This window comes from Pinus tabuliformis, chromosome 5_1 (assembly GCF_031772625.1).
Source record: "Pinus tabuliformis cultivar Carrire ecotype Pingquan chromosome 5_1, CPIR1, whole genome shotgun sequence".
NCBI classification, from domain to species: domain Eukaryota; kingdom Viridiplantae; phylum Streptophyta; class Pinopsida; order Pinales; family Pinaceae; genus Pinus; species Pinus tabuliformis.
In genome coordinates this window covers 10,068,003-10,081,027 of record NC_142305.1, presented here as the reverse complement: position 1 = coordinate 10,081,027, position 13,025 = coordinate 10,068,003, and the positions used below count along the sequence as shown (strand labels likewise).

The 13,025-nt window shown below is 37.6% G+C and overlaps 1 protein-coding gene across 4 annotated transcripts in view; it reads left to right on the top strand.

Annotated features, from left to right (window-relative positions):
* Positions 1–2,491, top strand: part of LAF3 (Amidohydrolase family) — a 320,467-nt gene extending 317,976 nt beyond the window's left edge. For 3 of the 4 annotated variants that reach the window (XM_089431667.1, XM_089431665.1, XM_089431666.1), the window contains one exon: positions 2,052–2,491. In XM_089431667.1, the coding sequence (XP_089287793.1) occupies positions 2,052–2,226 (175 nt within the window). In that variant the 3' untranslated portion in view covers positions 2,227–2,491. Of the gene's footprint in view, positions 1–1,087; positions 1,362–2,051 lie in introns of those variants that run through there. The other variant, XM_089431668.1, reaches the window with a different exon arrangement.
* Positions 2,492–13,025: the final 10,534 nt, after the last annotated feature.

Below are 13,025 nucleotides of genomic sequence, written 5' to 3'. Positions count from 1 at the left end.
CACCTAGTTGTACTCAGGATGACTGCATAATAATATAACCCTCAAAATAGCTGCACCGGTTTTCCTGCATTAGGTTTTACCGGAGACATTTGTCCAAAAATAATGGTGTCACTTGTGTGCTTATTTTCTTTTAGTTGATGATCTGTAGATGTTGTGACTGTATTGTGTTTATTTCGATATTTAACTGTATTAAATAACTTGTTCGGATTTAGACAAGTAGGAGAAATAAACCAGCAGAATACAAAATAATTTTCTAATGGATAGACTTAGAAAATTCATCATATATTTTATTCATAACATGATTCTAGGAAGGGGACTTAGCCCCTAGTTGCACTCTTTAACACTAACCTTGTCATGCAACATTGCCTAGGAGAGAGCTGAAACAAAGAGAGTTGGGAATAGGTGACAGCCCCTTCTCTGGGCGTTGCACCTTAAAGACTACCTTGTAGGGTTAAAAACTTTTCCCACATCTAGGTCTACATTTTAGGTGACAACAAGACTTATGGTGCAACCTAAAATTCCTCGCTCACTGAGAGTGAGTGTTGAAAACTGGTAGCTAAGGTTGGAACTTTCATTTACAAACAATGGAGAAAAATTAAAGTTTTGCCCCTTGACCAAGTTTGACAATTCAGCCCCACAGTGGAAATTCCTCGTCCAAAGTCACATATAAATAGACCTCGTTGACTCCTCATTTGGCACATCCATCACACATCAAAACAAGTTCGATCTGATCTGAAAATTGCAGGGAGACATCCACATGTGCAAATGAGAAGAGAATTCTGACCAGTGTTGACTTTTTGTTTTGGGATGTGTTGACCAGCATTGACTTGGGCTATTTGCCTCTGTTTGACCGAGCTGATTGGACTGTTTTGGGAGGCTGAATATTCCTGGAATATTCTCTGTTTGGCCAAACCTTTCTGGGCACATTTTTCTGAGGTTGACCGCAGATTTCACTAGGGTTTGACCACAGGGTTTGAGTGTGGAATTTGACTGAAAGTTGCAGGAGGATTTGACCTTGTTTGACTTAATTCTGTCTGAGGAAAGAAGGCCGAATATTTTGCTGGGTTGACCGAACTTTTCTGTGCAGGTTTGACCATTGACTTTGATCAAACATCGCAGGCTGTTGACTGTGGCTGACCAAACCTCCACAGGCTGAATTTCGGCCCTCTGTTGCAGACTGATATGTTTGACCAGATTTGACTTTCTCTCTTGTAATTGACTGATTTTGAATTGGTTGACTTAGAGAGTCAAAGCATTGACTTTGACTGGTTATGGATATACGATTTGGAATTTTGGACTATGTATCTCATGTTGAACATTGATTGACTAATAGAAGAAGAATTGATTCCCGGCTTATCCCACTTGTGGGTTTTTCCCTGGTTTTTGAGCAAAATATGTCTTCTTGTGGTTGGCTATCTTCTATTGTGCATCACTGTTTTCTGTTTTATCTATAAATGCTTAACAGTTGCTGGGGTGAATGAAAGTGAATGAAATTGTTTAAGTGATTATAACAGAATAGAACACTGAAAAATTAACAGTCTATAATCAACATGTTAAATGTGACATTTTTTCCTCTTTGAAAGAGCACTTTCTTGTTAATCAGAATATTCTTATATGAACTTATTCCGATAAGAATAAATAACAGTGTCTGTAAAGAGTATCTTTTGAAGCTTAAAAAAGTGTCTATTATATAAAAGTTGCCCGCATAAAATAATATAATTTTGACCTCGTAATTTTATGGCTGTTTAGATTCTTCATGCCCACATAAAATAACATAATTTTAACCTCGTAATTTTATGGCTGTTTAGATTCATCATTCATCTTGAGAACTTTTGCTGCTCAGAGATAGGAGGAATAAACCCTCTTGTGAAGGAAGCAAGCTGAATGTTGCTCTATAACCAATTTAAACATTAAGGCTGTGGTTTGAAATGTTATGGCACAAATGTTTTGAGTTGTACCACTTCTTTTACAGGTTTTTAGTGTACACTTGGCACCATGATAATTTTTGCACTGTTTTTGCCATGCCTGATATATTTTCTCTACATGTACAGCTATACAATTTCAGCCGCCTTTTCTAATTTTATGGAAAACGATATTGGCTCTCTTTCTCCTGGAAAATGGGCAGATTTTGTTGTTCTATCCACAAATCTGTGGAACGCTACAATTCTAGAAGACTTCCCTTCTGTTCTGGCAACTTATGTTGGAGGTGTCCAAGCTTACCCTTGAAAACTCCAATAAAATGATCTAGAAGCTCTGATGATGTCAGGGAAGCATTCTGGAAGTCTTTTTCAGAGAATAATTCTCTCTTATTGGTTTACTGTATAATGCTTGCCAAGAAAATAGAGTGAACAAAGTATACTAATAATATTTTATTTAATGTTCTCGTAGACATTTAATCTTTAATTTTAGATTTTCTCCATTTTTACATGGTTATGAATAGAGCTGATTGTTATCAAACAGGCATTTGTTATTATACAAGCATTTTCTTTTATATAGAGAGATCAATGCATATTACTCTGAAATTCGCAGTGCGGATTCTACTTGAGATATTGATGTTTTCAGTCATATGTTCATGCATGTCCTTGAGAATACTTATACTATAAATATCTTGGAAAATTTTGTACTAATTAGATGTGGGGAGTTCTTGATTGGAGATGGTTATGCACTCCACCTTGAACCATTTTTTGATGCTTTTGTTAACAAGCCCTATATATCCCATGAAATATCAAAGTATAAATATGGTTTCCCTTTACATTGTACTTTGGTTGGATTTCCAATCTAGTGTTTTGCCCTTCTATGTTTTGTTTAATCTCTCTACTCTCAATGCTGGTATGCTGTGATCTTGGATCTCTTAGCATTTATTGGTATCATGATGGATCAGCATTCCCTTGATGCACCTGACCACATCTTACCTACCAAATATGATATTAACAAAATCATTAGAAGATATTGGCTCAAAACAAAGAATTACACAAGACACAGATTTTACCTTGGAAACCCTTAACCAAGAAAACTAAACAACCTTGAGCTTCGCCTATCTTATATTCTTGATTGAATATTACATCTAGTTACAATGAATGCGAACCTTGGTCCACACCTAAGACCAATGCATTCATACACCACACAATCTCTATTGATTGTGATTATCTCATCATATTTCATGAGCCTTACATCATGCTCTATATATAAGCATAAAAACCCTAATTCGAAGCATCTCAAAGTAGTACAGGTGGCTGAAGATCATTCGCTAAGATCCTGGGAATCTTCGGATTCATAATAATAGTTTCTGACCAATTTAGACTATTGTTGCTTTTCCTTTGACCACCAGTCAATCATCAATCTCAGTAGACTATGCATATGCCGAAGTTCGAACTGTGATCCCTTCCACTATTCCAGTTGATTATCCACTTTCGTTGGTTACTCAACTACTCGTCAACTTTGGCTGGGGGAGCTACTCTCAACTTGACTGTTGACGTACGAACTCGATCATCAACTCGTCTTCCCATCGAATTGACTTTGACTATCCCATCGACTTGTTGTCCCTAGTTGATTGTTCCTAACTAGACTTGTCAAGGTTCATCCCTAGTCATCTTGCCAGACCAAACCATCCACTGAGATTACATGCAAAGATTACAACGCCTCAATATTGATGAACTATCTAGTGGAATATCTGTGGCAATTTACATATCATTCCAATTTTTTTGTTCTATAGCACAAGTTTTTATTAGGAGTTTATATATTGAATTTATTAACTTTTGGTCTAGTGTTGTGTTGATGGGCCAAAATGTTCTGCAAACAGTAAGCGGATATCTCTGGTGCAAAGTCTCAATTAGACTTTACACTATTTGGAATAGGAGCCCCATCGAGTATGTGGGCATGGTTGGCACCATGTTTTTTCGAGACTTGTTTTGGACAAAATGGCGGAACGTGAGAGAATTGATATAAATATGGACAAATACAAGTTATAATAGCTTTATGAAATACTATATGAGTAAGATACAAAAGATGCTGCCACAACCGAAGTAAATGACATGGATCTTTAAAGGAAGGATGCTAGCATACTTCAATTAAGATACATGGATAAAGAATGATTTGTTTATCAATGGAAAATTAGTTTGCAACCAACAATGACGATTAAAGTGTAAGTAGTATACAATCTCAAATAAGATACATGTTGTGGTCAATAAAATATTTCATGAACTGTAGCACATGTAAATACAAACACATACCATCGAATCACCAATAGATGAGTCTCGCAATGTTCAACAATACATGCATGAAATTGTCGCCTTAGCTTATTGAGCTTTTCAATATTCTATAGAAATGTATGGCGCACCATTAAAAGAAGCATCCATGAAATCTAATAGTGGAGAATCAGAGATGCTAAGCTATCACTTGCTTTCTCAAAAGGATGTAAGCTCTCTAAAACAAGGTTCTCAAAATGAAATCAAAAACTAAAGGTCCATTTTCTCTAACTAGGAGGGTATGCTATACAAAAGGTGAGGTGACTCTTCACCTTCCCTCATGAATCTTCAACTTCTACCTGACTTTTCATTTCTACATTATACTTGTAATTTCAAAAATGCTTTTATTTACAAATTTACAATGGAAATTAAGAAAACAAAATTTTCTCATGGAACAAGATGCATAATGGGCATCTAGTTCATTATAAAATCTCACCTGACATTCCAAAGCATCAGGGAGCAAGACCTTTGATTCTATTTGCAAATGACTCAAAAGCATTGAAAGCTTAGTATGTAGCTTTGTTGGCTCTACAACATACTGTGCGATTGCATCCTTCGTGACTTCCAAATCTCCTCCCACAACAACTAGCTTCATAGAATCTATCAACCCTTGAATCTCTCACTTAACTTCCTCTTCTGGCCTTGTTTCTCCCGGTGCACCAATAGAAGGTATCTTATGCACTTTAATGAGAGATTCCCCACTATGAAGCTTTTGATAAGCCAACACAATCGTGGATGTGCTTTTGTCTAACTTATCTTGTGATTGCACAAACATTCTCACTTCCACCTTGTCCAACTCGGCAGTTAATCTGTCTTTCCTGGGTAGTTCGGCCAGTGCTGTATCAAGATACTTCATGTTCCAATCCAGGATGTGACCTACAGCTGAGAGTGCGAATCTTATCAATGCTCCTCCCTTCTATGTCTCTTTGCATCTCGGGCAATAGGGCTATTACTTTGTGTAACATCATGATTTCATCATAAACCCACTTAATGAATTTTTCCAATACTAACCTCCTTAAGGATTGTTGATTGTAGGTCTTCCTTGTGGGAGTTTGTAGCTGACAAGACTTGATTTTTTGCACAAAGTTGATCATTTTGTTGCTGTCAATGGCTAATTCTCTGTTTAATTTCTTAACTTATTTTGACAAGCAGTCTACATTCTTCTCAATTGCAGCTACGAATGCAGTTGTAATAAACCAGAGCGAAAATATGCAATTTTTTTCAATAATTTCCAATCTTTTTGTTAAAGACTTTCATCCTACAGTTGATGCACATGACTTTTGTCAAACATATCACAGACTGAACAGAGATACTTGCAACAATAATAGATATTGGAGGCAATTATTAATTCTATTAACTGGTAGGAGAAAAATTATAAACACAGTGAATCTGAGGAACCTGGTTTAACTCAAGAAATAGGAATAACAATATAATCTTTAGAATTTTAGTTACCAATATAATGACAATTATGGACACCTCTGCTACAGGAAACACAACTCCAAATTAACTGATGAATTCGGCCACTATGATCAAGAAACTATGCCTTTTCAATATGATGTATATCCTAGAAATTTGGTCAATCCATAAATGATGTCTGTCTTTGCCAAACACTAAGAACTCAATGACTATGATCTAAGACCTGGTTTCCTCCAGAGACAGTGAATTTGTCCTCCAAAATTAACCTCCTTCAGCTCCTTGCAATAATATATATGATGATCTTGGCCTCCAACAAGAGAATGAATCTGGCCTTAATATTCAACAATGCAATTAACTCGTCCCTTGAATAATTTTTTGCTCAACTCCTAAAGAAGTTAATAGATAGTGATTTGGCCTGTCAGATGGAGAGTCTCTCGACCTCCAATGGTAATTAACCTTAGCCTTCTCTGTACAATGTTCTTGACCCTCCAATGAAAATGTTCTTTAGCCTTAATAATTACTGGATCTTTTCCCATGTAAGAGTGATCTCGTTTTGCAAGAAAGTAGCTCTCAGCTTCCACAATAAAATCAAACTCGGCCTCCCAGTGTGTCAACTAACTCGGCCCTCCAAATGCCAGAATTTGTTCTCTGAAATATGCTGATATTTTGCACAGTAAGTGGCCTCTGGAGTGAGGCAACCAGCCTCCAAATGTGATAGATTCAGATCTTTCATTTTTCTCTCCAAGTTTAGGTCCTTGGCTTAAATAAGATGAAGCCTTCGACCCCTATAAAATGCTCATGATCTTGTTCATAATTTAGTATTTTGGTCTCCCAATAAATAATGCAATTCGTCTTCAAGGGAAACGAAAATCTTGATATCAATAAAAGTATGTGTTCTGTCTCCTCAACATGAATATGTGCATGGCCTTCAAAATTTGTGCTCAGCTTGCGAACAAAAATATGCTTTATGACTCCTTCAGAATGATGCTTATACTGTCCTTCAGAAATAATACACTTGACCTTTCAAGGATAAATTTTAGCCTACCAAGGATGATGTGCTCGACCTGTTAATTTTCCTTAGGGCTTCATTGTTCTTTGCTTTGATAATTGCATTACATCATTTACATATTGAATTCACCCCACAACATTACAACATTATTTCATCATATGCAATTATGTAAAAAGAACAATAACATCAGTAATGCAGCAGAACAGTGCAAGGAACAACAAAAGAAAAGTAGACAAACATAGAGACACTAGGATTGATCGGAGACCAGGGCAAAACCCCACAAGGGGGAAAACCCAAAATTCTTCTTCTTCTTCTATTAGATTTCATCAATCATTCAATTGAGATACAAAGTACAAATATCGACAGGCTGCCTGGGGCCATATATGTATCTTGTTCACAACTTCATTTATGAACAAGATTCATCGATAATGTAGGTACATAATACTATCATCAATAGCTTGCCATACTTGGCATTAGGGTTATAACATGTAAATGTTATCTCTGCTCTAAACTTCAACAATGCCATATATGAATCTAATGTCAATGATGAGAAACTGAGTTGAGACTAGCATATACCATAGTGTAGGGACATAGAGCAAGACGGTAGCTAGCCACAAAGATTTGAGACCATACTAAGAGTTGTAATGCTAGTCATCAATGTGATGATTGTACTATGAATTAAATCAATGCCAAGACTGAGTGTATCGAAGACTGGTGCCAAGACTGAGAGTGTCGAAGACTACAAATACAGAGGAGCCATAACAGTGTGATGCCCAGACCATACCAATGCATTGACTTATACGATGCCAAACCTGTAAACTAATATGATGCCAAATATGTAATGCAGAGGATGCCATTCATATAATTATAGAGATACCATACATATTGTGTATTAATTACATCACAAAGATGCCACACGATATTGCAGAGAGACATACGGTAGGTATCATACTAATATATTGTTCGTACTATGTCGTAGAGGATCATGCCATACATATGGATACCATACTATATAGCAGAAGACCATACCATACGAGCATCGATGCCATAGGTGTATACAGAGAGTGATGATGCCATACAATGTATTGAAGAGGATACTGAGACTGTTCATACATTCCTTCTATATATAATAGCAATCTTCAATGATGATGCACAACTATATCAACCAACCAAGAGCGAGACTATTTGCTATATGTTGTCGTACAGATTGTCACGACAACGCTCAGACCAGGGGTTGTCACTCTGATCCCCGATCTCTCCGTTTAAGCCTGTCTCCCGCGGCTAAGGGGGGTAGACCCTATGAGATGATGAAAACCAACTGTGAACCAGTCGGGTTGGGAGACACGAAAGGAAACCAACACTAAATAGATTTTATTAATTTAATGGACCAGTGCCTTGTGCGTTTGATGTTTAAACGATTAATTACTAGATGTTGCAGAGATGTAAACCATGTACAACAATCAAATAAATTGAACGATGCAAGATATCCAGTAAAACCACAATGCTCCTATAATGGTTACAGCTCAATAACGATATTCCAGCGATTAAAAATTTATGTTAAACACACATGGACAACAAGGACAATATGAAAGATAAAACATGCAAGTACAATTTTTATTAACAAATGATTTACATTTATAGTACAATATCTGACCGTTGGGTTCCACATCCCAAGGTCTCTTGGACTCCTTTTGTCCATTCGACTTCCACACTAACCCACTTGAGGATTAGGTGTCCAACATTCCCCCCTTAATCCGAAGGGTTATGTATGAGTCCAAGAAGAGAGCTGTAATACAAAATGTGCAAATATGCATGGCAGCACTAGGCTGAATGTGCTCTATGAAATGTTGGTATAAAGGGTGGTGGTTTAAGGATGACCGCCAACACTGGAACGCTTAGTGCAGTTCCCGGAAGTCTTCCAAAACTGGCAAGAAACTGAAGTTTTCTACTAGAGGAAGTGATCTTATTGTTTTAAAGAGGGAAACCTTCAACCATAAAAGGGAGGTCTCACCCCGCATAAAAGGTAAAACTTCAACCTGAAAAGGGAAGTCTCAACCTGTGATGGTTTAAGGATAACCAACAACTCTGGAATGCTTAATGCAATTCCTGGAACTCTTCAAAAACTGGCAAGAAGCTGGTGTCTTCTGCTAGAGGAAGTGTTCTCAATTTTGTTCTTGGAATTCTTCCAAAACTAGCAAGAAGCTGAAGTCTTCTGCTAGAGGAAGTGTCCCAGATTGCCAGCTAAAGGCATGTTCACGGGCATCTTTGTCTCTGGCTACAACTCTGAAACTGGTGTGGCAGGTTGTGGCTCAGGTTCGCTTGATGTGACTTCGAAGCTTGTAGATGACCATCATTTCCCCCCTGTCAGATACAAGGTGAGATGATGGAGAAAACTCAACTGCAACACTGTTCAATACTCTGGAACAAGTTCTGACATGTGTTTGGAATATCTTCTTGGTTGTTGATGCCCATTGCCAAGAAGCGATCCATCCAAGATGAATCTTTGTTCTTGCAGGACGTTTGTTTCTGAAGCATCTGTGTGAAGAATGGGTGGCTTTATGACAGTGCTTACATGGATGAAGATCAAAACAGTGATCTTTCAAATGGCCAACTCGGTCACAGTGTTGGCATTTCACAATCTGTTGTTGTTGTTGCTGTGGAAGAGGAGTAGAATCTGGAACAGCTGGATGTGAGCTGTCATGCATGAATCCAGCACTGTGAAACTGAATGGGCTTGGCGTAGTCTGAAATATGAAAGGACAAGTCCTTGTCATATCCAAGACCGGTTTTGTGCTTGTTGTGGACAAGCTATTCCCAAGGTCTGATGATGGGCTTGGGAAGTGTAGACTGAGTTTCTGCATCTGCATGTACAACTGCTGCTTTATTTGAATGAACTGTAACATTATTGACTTGCTGCTGATGGGTGGTTGTCTCAATGTTCTGAACAAAAACAGGTTCAGAATGATGTCTATTTTGATGTAGCTCTTCTTGTTGTAGCTGTGATTCAAGCTGCAAAAAATCAATCTTTTCCTGTGCATTTTGTAGACATGTCTGAATTTCTGAGAGAGATCCTATACTGATTTGTAATGTGTCATCAACAGTAAATTGTATAAGGGTTTTCATGAACTCTAATACTTCACTGGTTCTGGCCATTTTTCTTCAATGTCAGATTTACACCTTAAAACTGATCACAATTACTAATCAATGCAGAAAAGTAATACCCACTCACAATACACAGTAATATAAATGTGCAGCAAATGATTAGTCCAGCAAGCACCAATTACAAAAAATGACCAGCGCTATGTTCTGACAATACAGCAGGCTAAACTTTTTTTTTTTTTGCAAAAGACTACTTTTATAAAACAATCATTGCCTTTATACAACCCACCAAACTCTTATGAAGCGCTTGAAATAAAGAAGATGATTAGAGGAAACAATTTCTTCAATCTGATTACACAGGGAAAAGGGCACCAGAACCTTCCTAAGGGCTTCCTTCAGAAATTCCCACAACACTCTCCACTGGCTGTGTAAAAATAAACAATATCCACAACATAAGCAACTTCCTGATCAATATTTCAATAAAATGAATGCTTTCACTTTGGATGGATACTTCTGCAATTTCCGCGGTGTTTGTCAATCAATTTTAAAATGCAAACTACACCTTTAATTTCTGTTACTGAATGCAAGGCAATCTTCCGGAATTTATAACACAAGCTTATCACACAAGTATTCACACAAGCTTATCTTCTAGACGTGTTTTAGAGGAAATACTATGCGAACCTGCCTGACCAGTTCAAACATGGGCTTTTGAAACCTGAAATCTGTGAACATCACATTTAGTTTGTGGTTTAAACTCATCGGATCATTCTCAACCTTGTTCTCTTAGTCTTTTGGTAGAACTGATTTCTCCGGATCACAATCACTTTCCTATTGAGCAGAGAATACACAATTGTGAATCTCCTTTAAAACTTGTGTTGATGATGAATAGATTGATATATTCTATAGTTAAGGTCAACCAATACATTTTTCTCCCCGAGAAAATTCACAATCATAATCGATATGAATGGAACGAGGCATTATGTGACTGAATGTCGCATTCTTGAGCGATTTGACGGGAGTGAGGCCGACTTAGTGATGTGAACCTCCGAGCAACGGAATAGAGATATGATGGCTACTTTCAACTGAATTAAAATACAAGTTCTTTTAGGGCATGGTTACTTTCAACACCAAGTTTGTTTATTCATATAACAAAAGCACTCTATCAGTGCATGATTATTTATTCTGCGGCAAGTTTGTTTGTTTTAACAAACGCTTCACCATAATAGACGTAAACAATGGGTATATATATTTCAAATTTACATAGCAATGAGTGGCTATTTCAAATCATACGCACGCTCACTATCTAGAGCTCCGACAGAGCGCTCATTGTCTGCCTCGTCTCTAATTCGCGATTTGAATCCAGGCTGCGAAGCCGGGGATGCCCCGTGTCAGCAAAAACAACATGTAATAAGCTGGTGGTGCAATATTCCTGTTGGGAGGAGCCGTGACAGCGACGAATACGTATTGGTTCCCACACGAATAGCTGCAGTCAATTATCTCTTTCAAGAACCATCAGAGCCGCCATCACCATCGTAGCAAAATTTCAAAAATCTGCGATGATTAACAAACAAATGGGACAGCAAATTTAAATATCATTACGTTGTATATCAAACCAGAGAGGCCACCACGTTTCCACTCTCTTCTCCAGTTCCACGCTTTACAGCCTTCTTCTTGAGGGGAGTCATCACCAAACCTTTTTTTTTTTTTTTTGTTGAAGGACTTTCTTGGATTCGCTTTCTCGGCTTCCTAATTCTGCAGATGGTGCACCGCTTGTCGAGTTTCCTTCCGTAGGCACAACAATGTTATGCCCTCCAACTGAGAAATCTTAACGTTTTTTTTTTGAACCCTAAACTGACGGAGGTTTAAACACACTTGGAGCACGCTCAGTTCCTGAACTCGAAACTGGGCGAGAGCTAGACCCACATGGGCCACTGGTAGTTTTATCAGCGATATGACTTTGTGCAGAATTTCGAATTGTTGATGCAGAGTCCTTGCAGGCCTCTAGTTTCGATACCAAGAAGGACTTTCTTGTTACCGAGCATATGGTAGTCCTTCATGCAGGATACCAAATCTCCAAACTCCCGAAAACAACAAATAACCCAGTGAACGGTAACAACAGGCGATGGAGAGACTGGATAATAGCTTTGATTACGCCCAAGAATCGTGCGCGGAACAAGGAAAGAATATGGAAAGCCCTGTGCGTAAATTAGAAATTGTATAGGTTGGCCAATATCAACGCAGAAATCAATTACAGGCAAACGGATAGGGTCAAAGCAAGCACGGGTGAATGAGAGTTGCAGCAAACCGGCGCTGTTCAGTCAGACCAGCAATTGCAGCAGAACATTCAATGCACAGAAAATAAGGACAACGGTTATAATTAATGAAATGGCCAGACGAACAGTGGACGTTGCAAAGAAAGAGCGCTGACAATTGCAGAGAATGCCCAGAAATGAGAAAATGCGTTTCTGACAGAGCCCAAATTAGTGGAGCGTTAGGTCATGCAGACAATTAGAGCAGTTAGGTCATGCAGGCAATTAGAGCACTCAAGTTCTGGCAAGTAGGATAGAGCCAATAGAGAAAAACTGACAAAACCAGGGGCTCAAATTGGAGCAGGGTCAGAATTCGCCCGCTCTGATACCATGTTAAACACACATGGACAACAAGGACAATATGAAAGATAAAACATGCAAGTACAATTTTTATTAACAAATGATTTACATTTATAGTACAATATTTGACCGTTGGGTTCCACATCCCAAGGTCTCTTGTACTCCTTTTGTCCATTCGACTTCCACACTAACCCACTTGAGGATTAGGTGTCCAACAATTTCGAATGCTTTAAGCAACCATGCAATCATGAACATTAACTAGATATCATATTCATGCAGCTAATCTTCAAAATGATCATTCATGCACGCCAACTCACATAAAATGATAAACATTCATTCCACATCAAAAAAATTTAGCCTCAGCGAGAGAGATAAAAAGTAGCAGATTCCTGGGCTAAGATTCAAAACTGGCAAAATTTTTTCCCAAAATATTTTTACGTTTTCAAATAAAAAAAAGGCTAGGCTAACTAAAGTCTAAATAAATGAGACTATAGAAAAAGAAAAATTTTATATCTTTTTCAAAAAAAAATTATAATTTTTATGATTTCTGATTTTTATATTTTTATATTTTTTTATAAAAATAAAACTTAAACTGAATTAAAATCTAGAACTTTTTGTTTTTTATGAGTTTTAAAACAAAACTTAAAAA